The 24017-nt window shown below is 37.6% G+C and overlaps 1 protein-coding gene across 3 annotated transcripts in view; it reads left to right on the forward strand.

Annotated features, from left to right (window-relative positions):
* Dscam2 (Down syndrome cell adhesion molecule 2) overlaps window positions 1-24017 on the forward strand; it is a 392154-nt gene that overhangs the window by 263079 nt on the left and 105058 nt on the right. For all 3 annotated transcript variants that reach the window (XM_067788438.1, XM_067788437.1, XM_067788436.1), the window contains exons 9-10: window positions 7336-7487; window positions 14429-14701. In XM_067788438.1, coding sequence (XP_067644539.1) covers window positions 7336-7487; window positions 14429-14701 — 425 coding nt within the window. The remainder of the gene's footprint in view (window positions 1-7335; window positions 7488-14428; window positions 14702-24017) is intronic.

Raw genomic sequence — 24017 nt, forward strand, 5'->3', positions numbered from 1 at the left:
TGGCCCAAACTATCAGCCCCATGTTGTCTTCTCTCAACACTTCTTAGCCGAATCATTTGGTACCAATTTGCTTGTAATCGGGCGATTCAATTACAAGTCCTTACCTTGGTGAGTTAGGAGTATATCAAACTCCAGCCATTTTATGGTTAATGTCATCCGGTTTTTAGGCAACTCTACCCCGGATCATAGTACGCTCTTCTCTGTTCACAAGTAATTCGCCAGCAGCATGTTCTGTGTGTAAAGATCAGATACATTGTGAGCAACCCTTTCTAAGCACCACGAATTTGGAACACAATTTAGGGATGTGACACAACTTTTAAAGCCTTATTATCCACAACGTACATTCGCCATAAACTAAATATCGATGTAATCTATCAGTGCAAATGTCTTTCTTTATGAATAGCTACTTAAATATTCCCAAAAGTGAGAGCGTCATATAATTCTTTGTGAATAAAACTATCTGTTCTTGGAATAACAGACAGTGATGCTCACAAGTACTTACGACACAAGCACTCGCAAGATACATCTTCATTAATCATATTACTAAACCACTTGCACATTGAGATACATCTCATTATTAATCGGTACTAAGTTCGCTCAGTTATACGCTCGTTCGCCATGAATGACTACCAATGTAATCTATAAGTACAAATGCACTCAAGATACATCGCATCTATCACAGGTACTAAAACGAAAACCTGATCATATAGCAGGTCCAACGAAGTTTCCAAAAATTTCAAAATTGGGAAATACCCACCCTTACAATTATCCATAATTATCCACGACGAGGGACCCTGTTGCAACTGAACTACCAGCTAAACGTTTCTAGTTCATTTATATTCAACCTTCGACTTTATTTTCAACATTATTTGCTACATTTATCCAACTCTAATAAACTCGGAATATTTTTCTTCCTGTTATTCTTGCTTTTCAATCTTCATATTATTCATCCATTTTTAAACAACGTTCACAATTTAGAGATGTAAACAACCTTTTCTTTGACGTTCCGCAGAAGCGTCTTTGAATTACTTGTACGCAGATTAGCGCGTACTTGGGCAGCGTACTCCATGTGAGAAGTACATGAGTAAACTTTCTTGCCCACTTCCCAACAAAGAAGACAGTATTACTCCGAAAAGAATAATATATTGTCTGATTCGGTGGCTGGAGCGACAGCATTACTCCGAAGAGGACATTGTCAACTCCAACGAAGGAGCGAACTTCCACGGAGGCAATCGTACGCATTCTGGGTTACCCTCCCAGAATTACGATATGAAACCACAGCCACCGCTATGCTCCCACAAGGGGGCGATCACAGGATTGCTCCCGCAGTGGCAGTTTGGGGTCCCACAGGGTGATACCAGCGTTCGCTCTGCTCCCTTTCGAGTAAAGCAACTCAGGATTGGTTAGCCTTATTGTCACTAATAAGATGACGTACATTTGTTACGGTTAGGGTGCACTGATAGGTTTGGAGTGTGAAGATCCGAAGATCAACCGCAAACCCATTAAACCACCAGTACATTCCCTTTTCGTCACTAATATGATGACGGCAATTTGTTACAGAGGTGCACTGTCGGCTTGGAATATGAAAATCCGAATAGCAACAATTTAATTAGAAAACCAACAATACACCCCTTTGTGGGTTATAGTCACCTTTTACGATGGGTATGCCTGCCGTGGACATATTCTACTACCCCTAACCCACAGGGGGAAACCTTTGTCGCTACAATAAGAATAAATGAAGCGTTTGTCATAACATGGTGGCTATATTGAACTGGTGATTTATAAAATTAGATCCGTAGTGTTTTTGAACGCCGCAAGAAAAAACCATCAATGTCAGATAATGACTTATAAAAAATTTCCATTTGACCCATAATCATGAAAAAGTTCTTATGTTCGCAATAAAAAAATTAATCAAACTTTTCCAAATTCGTTATTTTTTTTCTGCTCATGAAGGTTTATTATATCAGATAAAAAATTAGCCCCAAACTCTACAGAGCTTTCATATTATATAAAACTCTTTTCATCTTATACTCCCTTTACACATCCATTGAATATTCACACAAAAGTGTTGTTTACTAAAGAACTTGTAATGAAGTTTCTGCTAATTAAATCTCAAATAACAAATTTTCAATGAATTTTTTCTTTTCATATTTTACATAAAGATATACCCAGCCGGAAATTTTTTTACAAAATAATTGCATTTGCTTTTATGTTTAAATTATTGAGTTTATGAACTGGATTGAATGGGTTTAAGGCAACACGCAATTATTCTAAATTTATTAAACGATTTTTTTTTCCATTTGTGTACTCAAACTTATTGGTCCATATTTTTCAAGTTGACGTTAAGTGGGTGTGTTTTTGATAATTTGCCTAATTAATTTACAAGCAAACAGGCATAAATTCATATCATTACAATACTCATATTACTTGATTTTTCAACTTCTCTTTGCGAGTGCTTAAAGTTGGTGTTCGATATTTGTAGTGAGTTGTTGGGAAAAGTTTGCGTCGTTATTTTGCCAACATAATTAATTGCCAACTGCTCTTCTGGAAGAGCATATCGAACGTAATATTTATTTATGTTATATATAGCGCATATGTGTATGTACATATATACAAGCACACAATAAAAACACAAAAAATATATACGTAAATATGTATCCAAAAAGACCCTTTAGTTAATAAGCAGGCAAAGAAATATAACACAAAATATCACACAAAAAAGTTATTTTAGTGGTGTATTTGAAACAAAGTTGAATTGAGGAGCATTTAAGGGTAGCAAAAACAAAAAATTAAAAACTATGGAACGGCTTATTTACTTATATAATTGACCCTTAACCATTCAAACTGTTATGACTGCAAAACAAGTTGCGTCACCTTCTTTTTCTGCTTCCATAGTCAGGTTCCGATAAAACTACTTTCTTAGCCGAAGCGTCACCTTTTATTCGCATCAAACGGCCTAGCCAGCGAAGCCGCTGCATTTTAATTCGCTAGGCTATGTTGATGTCTGCGTAAAGCTTGTGCAGCTTATTATTGAATCTTCTTCGATTTTCGCTATAGGTTCGCGTAGAGGTTGGTAAATCTTTCTAAGAATTTTTCTCTCGAACACTCTCAGAGCCATTTCATCTAATATTGTCATGGTCCATGCTTCTGCACCATATAGCATTACGAGTACGACAAGTGACGTGCTTATCATGATTTTCGATTGCCGAGAGAGGATTTTACTTTTCAATTGTCTACCGAGTTTAAAGAATCAATGATTTGCAAGTGTGATTCTGCGCTGGATTTCAGAGCTAATGTTGTTGTTTGTGTTTATGCTGGTTCCCAAATAAGCGAAGCCTTTTACTATTTCAAATTTTTGGCTGCCAACAGTAGCATGACAGCCAAGGCGCAAGTGCGCTGATTCTTTGCTCGATAACAGCACGTACTCTGTTTTGTCCTCATTCACCAACAGATCCCTCTTTTCCCCTTTTTTTCCAGTTTGGAGTAAGCAGAACTTTCGGTGCTATCAATGTTATCAGCAGTAACTCCAGTAATTGCACGCTTTAATAAAACATTTTTCTAGAACTGTTAAGTTTTCCAGTTAGTATAATTTTCTCCAATTGAAAAATCGCACGATAATGTTATTGGTGTTGACCGTCCTTTGTCGGATATACTTCCGATAAGATCTGGTAAGAAGCACAATCTAAGTGTAAACCCGACAAACTTGAGAATTGGGTTGGAGAAGCTATAAATTGTGCTGCCAACTCCCTGAAAGGGTTGGAATACAACTTCTTGAATCATTTTGCAATTTTGTTCGATTTTCACGGGTAAATTCTAAACACTTTTCCTTGCTTGGGGAACACATCAGTCACCTATTTCTGTTCAAGGGGCCCCAATGCTTGGTTTACATAGATAAATTTTGGGTCTTGTACCGTATACCGTCAATCGTGAATTCTCGTATTACAACCCTCCCAAATACTCATCCGCAACTTAATGATATTGTTCCAGACTGTCAATCATCTCGTTGATGTCAGCAGTATGTTTCCATATTCCCTAGTCATGGAAAATGTAACACTCCGAAGATAACCCTCACACAAAAGGAAAAACCAACCGCACGCGTTATTTTCCTGCACATTACTTCATATTTCAGAGAGAAAATACTATATGATGATGAAAAAATCAATGCTACAAATAAGTCGACAAGGAACACTTAAATTTATTGGAGCGAATATTGTCAAATGCAGACTTATTTTGTAAGATTGCATTCATCACTCTGGTATGTTGTATTATGTAAACTAGAAGCATAAAAACTCCAAATTTTTCATTTTAAACCAAAGTTTATAAAGCGACAGTACCAACGAAAAGAATGCTCGGCTACTACTCTCGCAGTGAATATGAATAGATTACAGAGCTTTTGCATGAAAAGTTATTGTTATGCTCTTGTGCTTTAAGCTACGTCCTGTTTTATAGCGCAGCAAATATCAAAATAATAACTATAAAATAATAACTAAATGCTTTTAGTAAAAGTGCTGTAGGTTAGGTATGGCATTGCGTTCCCTGGTCGTTTCAAGATCATGACGGGCACTCGCAAAAGGTTTTAAGGACTAATTCATTGCCATTTCGGAATGATTTTACTCTCCATTCGGGGTCATATCGGGATGGCTATAAGATCTGTCGGAGTCTTTTGGGGACTATATCGTCGTTCTCCTGCGGAAATTTCGAGGCCAATTTGTGCTTTTTTCCTGAAAATCATTGGGATTACTTCAGGATTCTCCCGAGGGTTTTTCTGGATCACTTAAGGGAAATTTCGGAATAATTTTGGAGACTATTTCGAGGTAATTTTGGGATCATTTGGAAATCATTTCGTACTGTTTTGTGATTTATTTGGGATTAATTTCTGATAATTCCAGGGTCATTTCAAGGTCAATTTCTTGTAATCTCCTAATGATCTTGGGGGAAAATGCAAGATTCTCTCGGGGTTATTTAGGAATAATATCAGGGTAATTTTTATATGGAGAAAGATACTTTTTCGAAGCTTTTGCGGAGTAATTTGAGGATTAGGTTGTGGTAATTTATTCGTAATCTTGTGAACTGTTTCAGGAGGGTTATTTAGCTTCATATAGTCCAGCAACTGCTTTTAACAAACGGCTTTACAATTTCACTTAATTTACTTATTCCTTCCTACTGCTAGCTTTTGAGGCTACTTTGACCACGAGACATTTAGTTTATTGTGACTCAAGTATCTATTTATAAAAACTGTCTGAATTTTTACTATTAATGAGATGTATGTATTTAAATTTGTGCATATGTGCTATGTACAAAATGATCCAAAATGGCATTTTAATACTTTGCTCACGTATTCCCGGAGCCAATAGTGACAAAAAGATGTGATAAATTTTTTATAGGATATTTTCGAGAAATCGGTGTTCAAAACTCTTACTCATCACATCTCTGAGAACAACACCCACCTTGGTACTGAATGTCATGCTGAACATATATCCAGTAGATATTGCGGGAAAAGCAGCCGAGGGCCGGTCGTTGGTCAGGCTTCGTGATATGGGTTATTCGCTTTCTGACTTCGGACACTCTAGCCTTCTTACTAGTTTCGACTTTATCCCGGACAGGACGGACTAATGTATGCCGATGACCGCTCCCTATGCAAACTTCACCCCAGTCTTCCCCCGAGGGAGGAGTGGAAAAGGGGAATTATCTGTGGCATGGGACCGGTTAACTTGTTCACGGATGGGTCGAAGTTGGACAGAAAGGTTGGCGGGGATCTTTTGTCAAGAGCTAAATATAAGCCGCAAGTTTAAGTTGGCTGATCACTGCAGTGTATTCCAAGCGGTGGATGGAATGCTATCCAATGCTACTACGATTAGGGAATTTAATATCTACTCTGAGAGCCAAGCGGCTATCAAGGCCTTAAGCTCAACTACAGTGCGATCGAGGGGTCTGGGAGTGCCTGACCTCGCTTACGATTGAATCGAATTATTTTACAATTAAAATTATCTGGGTCCCGGGCCATAGTGATATCCAAGTGATCTCTTAGCCCGTATCGGTACAACTGAACCGGATAAAGATGGCTGTAGGGATTTCGGGATTCCGCTGGCCACCTGTGGATTGCTCCGCCATAGCTGGGCCTCGAGTCAGCTCAGAAAACGTTGGGCGGACACCACGTCTTACAGGGTAGCAAGATCTTTATGGCCGAAAGTGGATGGCATGAGGTCTGCTGAAATAATTGGGTTCGCTAAGGCTCACCTATCAATGGTCTTTGGGGTTTTGACAAGGCACTGTCCGATGGGTATCCATGCGGTACGTCTCAATATACTGGAAACACAGTTTTGGTACGAATTTCGCGGCGAAAATCATTGATAAAAATCGAATGGCACCAGCCAATAGAAATGTCCAGGTTCTCAGCAACTTCTCTAACGGTGATTTGACGATTGGCCAATACCGTTTTCTTCACTTCATCAATTTTTTCTTCTGCTCGGGCGTCCGGCACGCTCTTCGTTGTTCACATCTTCTCGGGTTTCTGAGAACATTTGGACCACCGATAAACGTTGCTTCGCTTCACGGGAGCTTCTCCGTATGCCACAGTCTACAGAATACATCCGCGCACTTAATTTCATTTTTCGCATAAAATTTGATACAGGTTCTTTGATCGAAGACGAGCCAAAACACGTGCAAGCAAATCAGCTGTCAACAACTAAGTGAACATTCAAAATAACCGAGCTTGTCGGCATAAGTGAGAGACATGAGTACCAACATAACGCCACAAAAAAATCGAAATTCGAATATACGTAACCCTCGAAAATTCAAAATTCGCGGTACTTTTTGAACACACCTCGTATACATACTTTTGATATTCTCGTCGGTATTGGAAAGCTCGGAAAAGTTTACTTGGGCTCACCATTTTTGAGACACACCATTCTAAGGTTTCAATATCTAGTTATTATTTGATCTTGCTATATCGATCATAGTTTCAATATAGAAGAAATGTGTGGTACATACATGGCGTATACGTAATTTTTTGATATATTCCATTATTTGAATTCTTCGAATATTTTTAGGAGCCTTAATATTTAAGACTAAAAAAGTGGTGCAAAAAGACAAAAGTATTTGTAACTCTTATTAGCTAGTCGAAAATATCTCAAGCTATTTATTTATGTATGTACTTTCATACCTACATATACACTCACATAGATTTCGTAGAAATAAAAACCAAAGATAAATTAAAATAAATTTCCCATAATTTGATATCTAGGGGATTTCCTTTCATATCCCTTGTTCACATAAATTCTCTCATAATTGTTTTTCTTCTTTCTTTTTGCTTCTTTTTGCAATATTGCTATACAGATTTATGATTGGGCAATACATCACTGTCCATGGCGATGTAATTAGTCACGTCAACATTAGCCATGTCATGGTAGAGGATGGTGGCGAATATTCGTGCATTGCAGAGAATCGTGCGGGGAAAGTGCAACATGCGGCGCGATTAAATATTTACGGTATGTATAATAAATTTGCAATTTTTGTTGTTATATCGGCCCAGAGCACAGGGAAAAAAGTGTCAATAAAATATGACACTATGGCAGAATTGCCAACAGACAAGTCCAATTTTCACAGCTATTCTGCAACAGATGTCGCAGTGTTGTGAATATCAATTGGCACGAACCAGAATAGAAGTAGGATTAATGAAAACAAACAAAAAAACGCTGTGGTGGCTGAATGGTTATAGCAGCGGCGCCTAAACGTTGCCGATGAAGGAATTTAGCAGTTCCCGAAATGGATCTATACAACGAGCTTTGGCAGTTGTCTAAAATTTTTTCTTCCTTCTATTCTAATTAAAAAATTTTTTCAATTAAGAAAAAATTTATCATAACAATAATAATGATAAAAAAAAAAAAATTATTGTTAGGCCTTGAGCTCGATTCGAACCCGCGATCTTATAATAAATTTGTATATATAATAAAAACTGAGAAAAAAAAGATGTTTTTTATGTTAAATCTCCATGCTTAAATATACATATTTATAATTTTTTTTGTTTTAATTTTGCACAACGCCCCATCGCTAAATATTATCATTTCGTTGTGCATATAAATAAATATAAATAGAACACAAACAAGCATACAGTTATGTTGTGCAAACGACTATTTAGAGAAATTTGCATCCGCGCTTTCGGCTTTCTGTATATCTACCCATTTGTCAGTGCAGGTCATTCACAGCGAATATATAATATGTATATTCCGTATGTCTGAAAATACAGTCGTTTGAATAGCGAGAATTTTTGCATTTTTTTGTTCTACTCTTAACGTTTTTTGCTAACATAAAATGTGCATAATATTTTCACAGTATTTTTCTTCAATATCATAGCATTTGCTGGTCCTTCTATCAAATGGTCAGTTATCAAAAAAATAGCTCAAAGTGCCGGCACAAGTAGACTAAATAGACACACATGTGACGCTTCGTCAGAAAAGGAATGTCAACTCGCATGCCGTTGGTTATACACGGTGAGCCGGCACTGTGGGTTATGTGCATTAGCGTTCGCGTAGTGGCCCGTATACGGTACAAATACGGTCAAGTTTGACTGATTTCAAGTAAAAAAGTAAAAAAATATCGATCTCCGGTATTTACCAGTTTCTAGAACCAACTTCAATTTGTTATAAATCATTAAAAATATTGTAAATTTTTTTCGAGTAATTGATCTTTTCTCGCGTAGTGCCAAATACGTATGTTGTTGATATTTCGGAAAATTTTGCATATATAAAGCAGTAGCAGTTTCCAATAAATTACGCCAGCTCAGCTCTTCTTTTTCTTTGAATATTGTAATTCAAGATATGCAAAGCAATCTTGAAAATTTTTGGAAAAAATTCGACAGTTTTACGAAAATTTCGAACTTTTTATTAGGAGTTCCTTAAAAATGTTAAGTAGGCAGTTTTGAGGCGCAATCAATTAAAGTTCAATAGAGCTAGAGCCCATGAGTGCCAGACTTTCGCTATTAAATAAAAGCTGAATTTCATCGGCACATATTTGAATCACATTTTCCAAAGCGGCTTTCTCGGCTTCTTATTGGTTCTTTTAGGGTTGTTTTCAGATAAGCAGTTGTGAAAAATCCGATAACAGCTCGATAATAAATTGATTAAACCGCAATAGTTTCGGTAAGTAGAACGGGCCGGTCCGCGAGGACCTCGTATAAACTGAATAAGTACGTAGAATAACCAAAAGTTTATTTAACGTCCAAATCGAGAAACCCTAACAAAAACCAAGATTTATGTTTAAAAATAACTCTGACCTCTTGGCAAATACTACAAGCTTTCTAGGACTTATCTGACAGTTGCATCGTTCCTAATAGCTGGATTCTTAGCTTGACAAGCGAAGGGCACGAGCACAAACGTCTCCAACACGCACTGCCTACATCTGCTATCACTGATCAAGCTTAATTTAAAGGTATGTGACTTCAGAAGGCTGTGTCCATTCAGAATACCCAAAATTAATCCTTATTAGGTTTTTTTTTTTTTTTTTTGAATGATGGGAGGAGCTTTGTGAGTCTAAGGTTGTAAGACCTACACAAGATATTCGACCTTGCCTTTCCCGCTTGGTCAATTATATGCGACATTCGCCTTCATTCAATCTTGCCAAATCTCGCCGATAACCCCAAATTGATGAACTCACGATAACAAACATATATCCTTCGTAAAAGTAGATACAATTTTTATTACGTATCGATGAGTTTTCTTTGAATGATCTGTAATTTTTTGAAAACAACTCTATTTAATTTTAATAACAAATTTATAACTTTTTGGTAAAATATCTATAAATCAAAAATTCATCGATAATCTTGGTTATTAATAGCAAAATCATAATACCTCGGTAAAAAAATCGATGGCTTTTTTACACCTGATCGATAATTTATAACCAACCTTTCTTTCCTTGCTTTGTCTTGCATTGAGTTCGCATTCGCGCATTATGTTATGTAGGTGGCCGCCGTGGTGTGATGGTAGCATGCCCCGCCTACCACATGAAGATCTTCGATTTAGTTTCGGGCAAGCAAGTTTAAAAATTTGAAAATAAGTTTTCTTAATTAGAAACAAATTTTTTTAAGAGGTTGGGCATGACGCTCTCCACCTGCAATTTCAGGATAAAGGAGGCTCTACTGATAGAAGCGGGAGCCAGGTGGAAGCACCATGATGGATGCCACACGGCAAAAGTCACAAGGCTGGAATGGAATGAGAACAAATCGCGTGAGATTTTCGACGTCCGTAAGAGCGATCTTTTGTTAGTTGTGGGTCTTCTCACTGGTCACGTGTGTATTCGATCGCATGGGGAAAGGACTGGCGCTCCATTTAATTATTATTGTAGAAGCTGCCGCAACGAAGAAGAGCCTGATACTGTTAGACATCTACTATGCGAATACCTAGCGCTCGGTAGAAGAAGGCAACGTTTTATGGGCAAGATGTTTCTCGTAGATCTGACTGATATAGCTGAGGTCAATGCACGACGCTTAGTTAGCTTCACAAACTCAACGAAGTGGTTTGCTTAGGAGAGTAGGAAAAAATCCGTGTGGGGTTCACAAGGGGCCTTTAAAGGCCTAGGTGTGCCGCTCCGATGCAGATGGCAGCCACTTGAACCCAACCTAACCTAATAGGGTCGTTCCTCGGCAGTGAATTGACAAAAAAGCCATGAAAAGCTGCTCAGTGAAAAGTCATCTGTTTTGCGGATGCCGTTCGGAGCCGGCGTAAACATGTTCCGCCAACTTTAAGGAAAAATTTAAAGGAGCACAACGCAAATGGGAAGAACAGCTCGGCTTAAAATCTCTTTAGAGGTTGTAGCCTTTGTATTTATTTTTTTTATTCGTATGCTATAGTGTAGTGACTACACTTACTTGCACTTACGCTAACATTCTCCTCCATACAGAATATGCTAATATTCTTTATTTTCACATACATCATACCACTTTCGAAGACTACACTTACGCTTACGTTTACACTTTACAAATCACGCTTACATTCTGGATTCAACCCTATGTCTACACATCAAAAAACTTGCAAATGCAAACATACATATAAATTTGCAAAAAGCTCAAAAGCACGTTACAAAAAGTTAAGGCAAAAGCAATTTAACAAACTATTTTCCTCACTGCTGACGTGTTGTGCTGACCCACATAGATAAAGCGAAATACTCCCGGTGTATTATTTCGGTTTTTCAACATGTCATATCGCATGTACATGGGCGTCAAGTTTTTCAGCGCATGATATGTAAAAATACATACATACATATGTACATACACATTTGCATGTAGGGCTGATGGACATCTGTCGATGCGTTCGTTCACATGTCATCTCCATTAACTGCGATTGCGTGCATGAGATTGCTGCTTGTTTATGTTGTGTGAATATTCGCTTCTTGGGGAGGCAGAAAACGCCTTCTTCGTAGGTAACTTAAATATTTTTTTTTGCTTTTGTTTCTATATAACAAGATTTCAAAGTGAATGAAAAATTTGTTTGAAGTTTGCATATTGTGTATTTAAAACTTATTTTGAGTTCGAAAACGGTGTTTTTTTCAAAATGCTATAACTTTTTCAAAAATTGACCGTTTGGGAAAAAAATTTTTTTTTTTAATATGTTTTTAAATGTTCTTTTCGGAAAAAATACAAAAAAAATTTTAAAGTTTTTTTTCAATTAAATAAAAACAAAAAGTCTCGGCCCACTCCGGGATTAGTGGGGATGATTGCAGAATTTATTTAATTTTTTTATGAGAAAAAAAGGGCGAAATTCGAAAAATCTCGAAAAACTGAAAAATTACAAAAAAAAACTTTAAAAATTTTTTGAATTTTTTCCGAAAAGTACATTTAAAAACTAATTTAAAAAAAAAAAAAAGACCCCAAACGGTCAATTTTTGAAAAGGTTATAGCATTTTGAAAACAAAAACGGTGTTTTTTTAAATTCATAACTTTTTTTGAGTTGGATGAAAAAAATTGAAAAACTTCTGAAAAACGTCTTTCGTAAGCTAGAAAAACTTTCAGCCAATTCTCAAAAGGGTCGGGCTCAAACTTGGTCGAAATGGGATGGAATACCCCGTATATATGTAAATGTGTATGTATACAATCCACATATATAAAAGACACGTTAAATAATATATCTGAAACAACCCATCGACATGTTTTTTGTTTATTTATTTATTTATTTATCTAAGTCAATGGTTTACAAACCTTTCAGACTAAGAATTAACATTTATAAATTTATGAATAATACAAGCATAGTATTTGTTTGAATTCATTCCGATTAGCAAATATATGTAAATTTATTTCTCTACATAGTAAGTTAAATTCAGTTAGTAGTCTGATAATAGGTTCATCCTGAGCATACTTTGTTTTACAATGGTCAAATGTAAACAAATCCTTATGACACAGACATGTTGTTGTTGTTATTGTAGCGATAAGGTTGCTCCCCGAATGCTTTGGGGACTGTTATCGATGTGATGGTCCTTTTCCGGATACAGATCCGGTACGCTTCGGTAACACAGCACCATTAAGATGCTAGCCCGACCATCTCGGGATCGATTTATATGGCCACATTAAACCTTCAGGCCATCCCTCCCTCCCAGGGAGGGAGGACATGGCCTCGTCTGTTAGCGAAACAGGATTCGCTACGGATAGGTGAGGTTGACAATTGGGTTTGGAGAAGCTGTATATTGCGCTGGAAACCTGAAGGGTTGCGCTACATAGCCCCTTGAAACTGGTATTTTAGTCCCCTCTTACGACAGGCATACCTACCGCGGGTGTATTCTGACCTCCTAACCCGCTGGGGTTAGGTTGACGCAGACATCGTGTAGGAACATTAAATTGTATGCAATGTAATAAATATGGACAGTCGATAGCTCCATTTAAGACATCAAGAAAAACTACTAAACCGGAAATCAATCTTCTACTGGCAGGAGTATGCAAGCTAACAAATTTGCAACGAGAAACGTGAGATGGTATAGGTAAATCGAACCTAACCCCAGAAAAGGCGAATTTTAAAAATTTTTTGAACCCTTTCAATTCTATTATTATGTACTTCATAAAATGGATTCCAGATTAAAGAAGCATATTCCAATTTAGATCTTAGAAATGTGCTAAGAGTGATTTATTCGTGTATGGATCCTTAAATTCAGAGCTATTGCCCCGAATAAACTCTAACGAGGAACATGCTTTAGGTATGACATAATTTAATGTTCAGGGAATGTAAAATTTGAGTCAAATACAACACCAAAGTCTTTGATTTTATTACTGGATCTAAGGACAGTACCAGAAACAAAATACGAAGACTGAAGTGGTGACCTAATTTTACAGAAAGTAACCGAGCAACATTTATCAATATTAATAGAGAGTTCATTACGAAGGCACCATTCTTGAAAATTGTTTACTTCAATCTGTAATGTTTCAAAGCCAGAGAGAGTTTTTATCTTTTTGAATATCTTTAAGTCGTCGGCATAAAATAGCTGTTCACACTCTGTAAAGCACTTTGAACAATCATTGATGAAAAAAAAAATTTGGGGAATAATTCCTTGAGGAACATCAGATGAAAATGATTTGACATTATCAACAACCACAAAGTTATCTCTGTGTGTTAGATATAATTTCACCCAGGCTAAAAATGATGAGTGAAATCCAAATAACTGTAGTTTGCGAATTAACATGGTATGAGATACTCTATCAAATGCCTTAGATAGATCCGTATAGATGGAATCGACTTGCAAACGATCTGCAAACGCTGAGATGCAGTAATTGGAAAAAAACAGCCAGATTAGTAACTGTAGATCGATTTAGTATAAAATCATTTTGGGACAGCGATATGTGTGGTTTATTAGCAAATGAAAGCTTTGAGCTAATCACCTTTTCGAAAAATTTGGCACTAATAGCTATTTTAGAAATTGGTCGATAGTTCGATGCATCATTTTTACTTCCAGATTTAAAATGTGGAATTACTGATATAACTTTCCACTCATCCAAAAAGTTGCCTTATCTACGGGACAAATTAAATAGGAATAGTATTGGTTCCATCAAATATGAAATATATCACTTGAGAAAGAATGCAAATAATTGATGTACATCTACTTGCTTAGAACACTTAAAATTTCTTTTTGGCGTCGATGATATCCTCCCCCGATAACACAAAAGAAGCAAAGTCAAGCGAAGATGGAATAAACTGTACACTCGGTACATCATCCGGTATGCCGTCATCAACAAAATTAGATCTAAAAAATTCGACAAAGAAATTTGCACTTTCAAAAATAGTATTACTATTACATGTTTTGATCGATAAAAATAACATTCGGATACTTTTGGAAGTTAAATCTTATATCTTCTGAAACTTATTTTAATACCAATCACAAAATTTTGTATACACTTACCTACATGCTTATCTATATAAAATAATAAAATAATATCTCTTTTTCCACTATTTTCCAGGTCTGCCATACATACGCCTTATACCAAAAGTAACAGCCGTATCAGGTGAAACGTTGAACTTGAAATGCCCCGTTGCGGGTTATCCCATCGAGGAGATACATTGGGAGCGTGGTGGTCGTGAATTGCCTGATGATATTCGGCAACGTGTGCAACCTGATGGCTCATTGACAATAAGCCCCGTGCAGAAGAACACCGATTCGGGTGTATACACATGCTGGGCGCGCAACAAGCAGGGGCATAGTGCGCGTCGTAGCGGAGAAGTCAGTGTTATAGGTCAGTATATTTCAAAGAATTTGGTGAAAGAATTCAACAAATGAATATATATAGCTTTTGAGTTAGTATAAAAATGTTGAAAGAGTATGATTAATAAAAAAAAAAACCATAAATATAGGCGATTCAGGGAATTTTTGTAAAAAGTAGACTCAAGTGAAAGAAGCTTTGCGCTTTTATAAAATATTTGTTGAACTAAATATGGGATAGTTACATTAAAGAGAGAGAACCCGTTAAGCTGTTGAGAATTACAGGTATTTAAGAGAAATTTAAAGGATTTTATATTATAATCTTAATTAAAGAAATAAATTTTAGAGGCAAGAACTGCAGCGGGAACTTATAGGACCTAAGCTGATGTGGCAATCTTGCCTCTGGCTATAATTAAAATTTTTTTAAATTTTTCGTAAAAATATTAACCAAAGTTTACAAAATATTAAATTGACTTAAAAATCTGAAATCTTTTATAGGAATGCCATTTCGTAAAGCTTTATAAAAATTTTATATATATTATTTTATGAAAAACGGGGTAAGTGAATAGGCTTTGTTTTTTTTTTTTTTTTTTTTTTTGTACGAGCTCCATGGAAGGAGAAAATGCTTTATGTATTGTACGTAGTATCTCCGATTAGGACTATCTTCTTTCATGAATGACCACCCACTAAAATATAATTTCCCACGACGCGCGAAATTCACCGTACTTTTGGATAGCGTTTGTCATTACTTCGGGTACGGGTATGGGTGCGCGCTACGTGTGCTCTGTGGTTACTCTCATCGATTAGGAACAATGATGGAATTTTCCAATAAATGCTACTTTGGACTAAGGAGGATACTAAAAAGTAAAGTTCTCACTTGCAAACGAAAATCGTACTGTACAAGTCATATATCGTACCTGTCCTGCTATATGGTGCAGAAGCATGTACCATGACAACGTCAGATGGAGTGACTTTGGAAGTGTTCAAGAGAGAAGTTCTTCGAAAGATTTATGGACCTCTACGCGTTGGCGATGGTGAGTACCGAAGAGGCTGGCTAGGTCATGTTATGCGAATGAAAGATAACGCTCCGGCTAAAAAATTGTTTCTAGCGGAACCCACCAATGGGTGCTCATGACAAAGTTTGCTGAAAATAGTTAATCTGCTCTCAAGAGGCAAAATGTGAGAGGAAACGAACCAGTCCCATAATCGTGAGGCAAGCTAACAGATCTGCAGAAAAGAGGATGCTAAGTGCTCAAAAAGTTTCTAAAAAACGCTTTATCTCAGAGCTCGACTAAAGAATGCCATTTCACAGAATTTGTTTCAAAAAGGCTCCATCTTAGCATAAACTCTATTTTCTTTGACGTAAGGTAGGATGGTTATGAGTAAAATTCTTAGATCCAGCGTTCTTCGTCCAAGTTATGAGACAGAGCGTTATTGAAAAATATTCTGAGTTGAGGCGTTTCCAAAACGGCAGTCGAAATAGGTTGATATTTAATTCAAGAAATCAGGTGAATTCTATGGAATACTAGCTTTACCGGGGGTACGTCGTAACGCCCGAATCGAATGAATGTTGCGTTATTTTTTCTGTTTTGTTTGTTGATAATTTAGTTTATTTTTCTGTAAATTGAATAGAATTGTATACGCATATTTGGTGAAATTTTCGTGTGAAAAATTTTATTATTGTATCTTATTGTAATGCAAGTGGGTGCACAATATTTTTGGTTTTCTCGTTCCGTGCAAAGATAAACAAATTTTTTGGCGTCATATAACTCCTTACCAATTTGCATTAACCTACCATTACTACAACCAGAGATATGTAGTATGATTACTATTATTATTATTAATTGTTCTGGAAGAACTGCGACCTTTGTGCAGATCTATTGTGCAAGACCTTTCAGCCTAATTTTGTATCTGGAGGCTCTTAATGTATCTAAGTACCTCTTCAGGCTTTTTACTCCATATCACATAGGGACTAAGAGTCCCACCCCCTAGATGGGATAGTCTCTGCCTAGCTAGAGCGATGTATTCGCAGAGAATGTGAAACGGCGTTTCATTATCCATCTCACAGAAATGACAAATATGGATATCAGATAGATTTAATTTACTTAGGTGATATCGTAGACCGCAGTATCCCGTGTAGTACCCAGTAAGAGTTCTTGGGTCCTCCCTGCTGAGTTTAATGAGTTTGGCTGATACTTTCGTTGCCGGAAGCATAAACAGTTTGGCCTGACCTTGCCCTGGGCAATCAATCCAAGGACATCTGAATTGTTTAGTTTCCCAGTTACTTACAGTTTCCCTGGTGTGTGCTTTTGTGAGTCCACAAAAGGACTCTGGACCATAGAATGCTGATGTAGTACCCTGCTTTGCTAGGTAATCTGCATGTTCATTACCTTCATGTCCCTGATGTCCGAGAACCCATCCCAAAAAAATCTTGTTTTTGGCTCCCAGGGCATTAAGGATTTCAGTGCATTCATCCACCAGCTTAGATATAACTATGTAGGATTGCAAGGCACGCAGTGCCACCTGGCTGTCCGAAATAATGTAGATGCTTTTCGCTGTTGAGCCTCTCCGCAGATATTCTCTACCACAGACCTCTATTGCATGAATTTCTGCCTGAAATATGGTGTGGTAACATCCCACTGGTATCGATTTTTTTAAGTTTGGCCCATATATGCCAGCTCCCGTTTTTACGTCATCGAATTTCGATCCATCTATGTACCAGACCTCTGAGTCAGGGTCGTTATAAGGATTCCCTATTTCCCAGTGGGTCCTGTCCACAATGGACACTTCAAAGTTCCGTGAGATTCTGAGCTTAGGGTACATTACATCACGCAGTTGTAATGAGGGATTTCCTGTGAATTTTCTTATTACTTTAATATGCCCTATCATATTTCCTTCCTTCAACTCAGAAATATTTGGAAGTCTTAGTGAACTCCTGTTGCCTCTTTCTCTATCAGAATAGGGAAGGGAGGTATCCCACTAAAGCACTAAGTGCGTCAGCAGGGGCGGTTCTCATCGCACCCGTTATGCCAACGCAAACTAATCGATGCCGTTTGTTTAGTTTGGCCGTTGCCTTCCTTTGTGTGGCCTTCTGCCACCAAACTAGAGAAGCATAGGTGACTATTGGCCTCACGACAGTATTAGATGTCCAGTATACTATTTTGGGACAAATCCCCCATGTTTTGCCGTAGAGACGAGTACAGGCGAAGAAAGCTCTTGTTGCCTTGTTTAGGATATCATCCAAATGAGCATTCTATTTGAGGGTTCTATCCAGTGTGACCCCTAGATATTTAGCCTCCATTTAGAATTGTATTTTGTGCCACCCAGGGATGGTTCTGGGAGAGATACTTTCCTTCTCCGGGTGAAAGGCACTATAGTAGTTTTGTTAGGATTTATAGACAATCCTTTGGTATCGCACCACGTCTCTATGATGCATCCCTGTGATGTAAAAAACTAGATCATCGGCTTATCCTTGTGTATCAAATCCCTTGGTTTTCAATCTACTCTTTAACATAGACAGCACCCATCTTATTATTATAGGGCTTATGTCCTTGTCAATCATAGCCTGTTCGATAGCTTGATGTGTTGTATTATCGAAAGCCCCTGATATATCAATAAAAGCTCAGAGGGCTATTTTTTTTACTCTAGAGCCTTTTCGATTTTTACCGTGAGACTATAAGTAGCTATCTCTGTGGATTTCCCTGATTGGAGGGCGAACTGATTCCTACACAGAGGGAGTTTATTCACATTGACCTCCCTGATATGCTGATCTAAGATTTTCTCCATACCTTTTACGATACGATATGACGAGGGCAGATGCTCCGGTTTCCCTGGCTTTTGTAAGAGTACTACTTTAACCTCTGCCCACCTGCCCGGGATATGGCCGAGCAGTAGTGATGCCTTATACAAAGTGGAAAGGACTGGGGCTATATGCTTTATCCCTTGCTGTAACAGACAAAGGTAGACCCCATTCAGTCCTGGTGACTTGAACGGGCTGAAATTAGACAGAGTCCATTACACTCGTTTCACAGTGGTGAGCTTTTTTGCTAGGCTTTTTTCATTACCACTGATCGTTGGCAAATCTGCCATTATAGGTGGTAATTGATAGCCTGCTGTGCAGGCAGTAAAGTGTGTTTCGAGTAATAGTTTGCTCGTCTCTTCCGGCCGCGTGGTGTAGCTCCCATCTGTATGATATATTCCATTTGTATGGGAAGTGCCACGCCACTTTTTCCTAATTCCACATTTTCTTGGGGGTATTAGGGATTAACCTCAAACAACTCCTTACTGAATTTCAATATTCTCGCATGTATACGTTCAAAGTTATGCAGTACCAAAGAGTTCATTTGTAAGGAAGTGCCAGGCCGCTTTTATATATCGAAATTATTTTCAGCCTAAAACCTTCGTGTTGATCGAAGGAACCTATACCCAAAATTTGGTGATGTTTGAGGTGTGGGAAATACGTTTCTCTAGCGAACACAGACACAAACACACATAATTTGATTTTTATATATATAGACTAGTTGAATCATCACAACTTATTTAAGAGTGATTTACTTCACTTGGAGAACCAAAAATTCATATTTTTCCTTAGAAACATTTGGAATACTTTTTTTTTTTTATTTTACTTATTACGACTCTTACAGCCTAGATCAACACTTAAAAATATTATTGCATTAATTAACAATATGTACTATGTATGGGGTTGAACTTGAATTTGTAATTGAGTTTGAAATTGTATTTGAAACATGTAACACAAATCCATTCGAATCCTTATATTTGTTTTATATTCATTGGCTTCGCGTGAGCATATAATCTTTTCTTAAATAAGTTATTATCACAATTCTTAATATTTGCAGGTAATTCGTTGAAACGTTTTAATCCTTTGTAAAAAAGACTATTTTTTTCAGACTCCGTTTTGTAATTAGGTAATTTAAAATCATTTCTCTGCCCCGTATTTCTGTCATGAACCTCGTAGTTAAATGTAATATTTGTTTTTAAATAATCAAGCAAATTTCCGGATTTTATGTTGTATATAAACTTCATACTGGGGAAAAATATTTGTTGTTTTACGCTCATTCAATTCAAACTTTGTAGCATATCTTTAATGGGGGTATCAAAACGTTTACCTAATATAAGCTATGCGCTTATTATTCTGCATTTTTTTTAGTTTGTCGATTTGCGAATCCTTCAAGATAAAGAAAATAGTAGAACAATATATGAAGTGTGGCTCAATTATGGATCTATATACTTTTGCTTTATAATAATTCAAGTTTCTACAGGTTCTTTGAATGAAATACATTTTTTTGCTATTTTATCTCTTGTATAATCAACATGGCCATCAAATTTTAGTTTACAATTTATTTGAATGCCGAGATATTTAATCGTTTGCACCTTTTCAATTTTAGTATTATTTATTTTAATAGTTTCAAAATGAGCAATAATTTTCCTTGATGTTACCATATATTTAGTTTTTTCAATATTAATTTTTAGTCTGTTACCACACAGCCAAATATAGAGAGCATCTAAATCACTTTGTATTTTTTCTCTTATTTCATGTTCATTCCTACCATTTATGGAAATTAATGCATCATCCGCGAACTTTTGTTAAAGCTACAGGCCTATTTCGTCTGAGCTTACACCTCTCTTGCTTTATAAAACCTCTCTTAATACATACCAAGAAATGTAACCATAACCAACCAAAGCGGTCCCTTTTTGGACTGGAGTAACTGTACACATAAACACGTACATGCGAATGTGTGCGAATACCACTGGTCTATGTGTAAATAACTGTTAAATGTCCGTAAGAAATTACACAACAATTTTGCTTACAGCAATGCACAAAATATTTAAAACTTTACTAATAAAACTAAAAGTGATTCCAATTATTACTTATTTTATTTCCAAAAAACTTTTGCCCAACTGAAACAATGAAAATTTTACTACCAATTCAAATTTTGTTTTGTATTATGCATCAAATACAATAGAAGCATCATTCACAGCCTAAGCTTCTTACATCTCTACAACCATTTTGCCATTGTCATTGTTGTTGTTGTACTAAAATTCAGTTATAAATATAAACATCTACAAAACTTTATGATTTTTTTTTTACACACTTGTAGTGAGGTTTGGCGATTCATGCCTTGCGGCGTGAATAACAGTAATAAACGAGTGCGTATACCAACAGCAACAGAGCAAAACTCAAGCGACAGCAAACTTCAAACTGATAAGTGCCTATCAGTTTTCACATTAAAAAGAGAATTAAAGTCATAATAAAGTTGCGCAAAACTTCCAACAAATAAAAATAACTGTTAAGTAGAAGATGGGTTAAATTTAATGGTGATGTCCCGCTAAAAAAGTATTGAAATAATAGCTGTTGTTAGTTATCGAAACAGACAAAGTAGCATCTAAGATGTGAAGAAAAAATTTTATTACCCAGACAAAAAATGTGGCCTTTTAATATTAAAAGACCTTTTATGGAAGGCATGTAAAAGCTTTGCGCTTACGCTCATATAGACAATGCGGACGAAGAGGATACAACTTCTTTAATGGAAAACTAGGAAAGATGATGACTGCCACTGCAATGATTTGGACAAAGGAGAGGGGTTTTTGGTCCTACACTCAGGAATTAAAGCCTCCACAATGCTAAATCTCCCTACATGTTGAGGCTAATTGTATTCGGCGCGATTCGAAATATGATATCGTTGTTGTTGTATTAACTATAAAGACACTCTCCGAAAGTTTTAGGGAGCATTGTCGATGTTTACAGTCCTTTATCGAATACATATCCGCTACGTTCCGGTAGCAAAGCACCATTAAGTTACTAGCCCGACTATCTCGGAAACAATTAATATGACCATAGGCCATCACACCCCCACCTCTAGTTCCATAAGGAATTTGCATGATGCATTTATATTTGTAACAGGATTCCCCTCGCGTAGTCGAAGTTCACAGTTGGGTTCCTAAAGCTTTGAAGCTATAAAGCTTTGTATTGAGCTTATCAACACACCGAAATATGATCGTTTGCAGTACCTGGTTTCAGCTTAAAAAAAATGCACCACGCTACTTGGTTGTCTCCTGATCGAAGAACACGAAACCAAATCGATCAAGTCGTGATCAACGGAAGTGTCATGAATGTGCGCACTCTACGAAGTCCAAATATCAACTCGAATTACTACCTTGTGGCCGCCAAGATACCTACACGCCTCTGTGCAACAAAGAAAGTGCGCGAGTGAGTGGCACGAGACAAGTTTGCCATCGAAAAGCTGCTCACGAAACAGACTTACTTACTTACTTACTTAATTGGCGCTTAACCGTCTTAACGGCTATGGCCGTCCAACAAGGCGCGCCAGTTGCTTCTTCGCTCCGTAAACCGGCGCCAATTGGTCACACAAAGGAGTTGAAATCGTTCTCCACCTGGTCCTTCTAACGGGTGGGGCCCGCCCTCTACCTCTGCTTCCATAGGCGGGTTCCGATGGAAACACTTTCTTGGCCGGAGCATCATCTTTCATTCGCATAACATGGCATAGCCAGCGCAGCCCCTGCATTTTAATTCGCTAGACTATTTTGATGTCTGCGTATAGCTCGTACATCTCATCATTAAATCTTCTATGGTACTCGCCATCGCCAACGCGTAGAGGTCCATAAATCTTTCGAAGAACTATTCTCTCGAACACTCCCAAAGCGGCTTCATCTGCTGTTGTCATGGTCTATGCTTCTGCCCCATATAGCAGGACGGGTACGATAAGTTACTTGTAGTGTATGATTTCGCCGAGAGAGGACTTTTCTTTTCAATTGCCTACCTAGTCCAAAGTAGCATTTAGGATTTCAGTGCTGATGTTGTTGGTAGTGTCGATGCTGGTTCCCAAATAAAATAAGTCTTTTACTATTTCGAAATTATGGCTGCCATCAATAGCGTGGTTGCCAAGGCGCGTATGCTATGACTATTTGCTCGATGACAGCAGGTACTTCGTTTTGTCCTCATTCACCATCAAACCCATCTATACCGCTTCTTTTCCAGTTTGGAGTAAGCAGAACCAACAGCGCGGGCGTTTGGGGGCGATGATATTAATGTCATCAGCATATGCCAGTAATTGCACGCTTTTATAGAATATTGTTCCAGTGCAGTTAAGTTCTGATCCCTGATACCATAGGTTCCCAACAAAGCCAACAATCTGTGCGATGTTGCTTGCTCAGAAAGAAAAGGACGCAACATATAGAGCTGCCTAAGGACGCGGCAACGCGCGTAATAAAAAAATGCATATACAAGGCGTCGTGCTTCTTTAATTTTTCCTAGCGAGACAGGACCTATGTTTTTCACTGTGACTCACACCGGTATCTGCAATGCCGATAAGTTTTCATTGAAAAGCTTTTCATGGCAGAAATGCACTCGGAGTGTTTGCCAAATCACTACTGAGGGGCGATTCCGCTTATAAAAACTTTTTGCTATTTGCAAAAACGTGTTTCTAAATTTTAATGTTGATTTGGCAGGGAATTGAACCCAACATCATCGGTGTGGTAGTTGGAGAACGTTATAATTACACCACGTGCGGTATATTGGACTATTATTGCGAGTCGAAGAGGGAAAAACGTTAGACAGAACGCCGTGAATTCGGAGGGCTTCAGATGTTGGATTATATGATTAAAGCCCCCAGAAAATTCGGCCGATGACGGAAGGTTTCCAGACCGGTCAGACTCCTACAAGATTGATAATGGCGACCTGATAACTGACGTACAGAGTGTGCTTAGGATATGGTGGCAGCATTTCTCCTCATTGCTAGCTAGCGAGGGAAAAAACGAACCAGCTACCCTAATTGCCGATGATGGAAAATACGTTCACGCACCCGAATATGGCGAAGTGAGAATAGCAGTATCCCTGCTGAAAATTTACAACGGACCGGGTAATGACGCACTACCCACCAAGCTGTTCAACCACGAAGGCAAAGAGTTGGTAAAGAGCAAGCCATGACTTCTGTGCAAAAAATCGTGGGATGAGCGCGTGTCTCCAGATTGGGATATATGAAAGTGTGATCTGCCCAATCCACATGAAAGGCGATCCTGAAAAACACGCCAATTACTGCGGAACCAGCCTGCTTGATATTGCTTTTACGCAACTACTTAGCGTAATGTGCAAAAAAATGGAGCCCATAGTCAACAAACTGATTAGAAATTATCAGTGCGACTTCAGATTTGGTAAATCTACAACTAATCAGATTTTCCCGATATCTCAGATCGTGGAGAAGACTCGCGATAAGGGAAGCACTCACCATCCTATTGCCGACTTCATAGCAGCTTTTGAAAAATTGCTTGTATGCTGCTATATCTGAATTAAAGTTACCTGCAAAGCTAATAGG

This window comes from Eurosta solidaginis, chromosome 5, assembly GCF_040869045.1.
Source record: "Eurosta solidaginis isolate ZX-2024a chromosome 5, ASM4086904v1, whole genome shotgun sequence".
NCBI classification, from domain to species: Eukaryota; Metazoa; Arthropoda; class Insecta; order Diptera; family Tephritidae; genus Eurosta; species Eurosta solidaginis.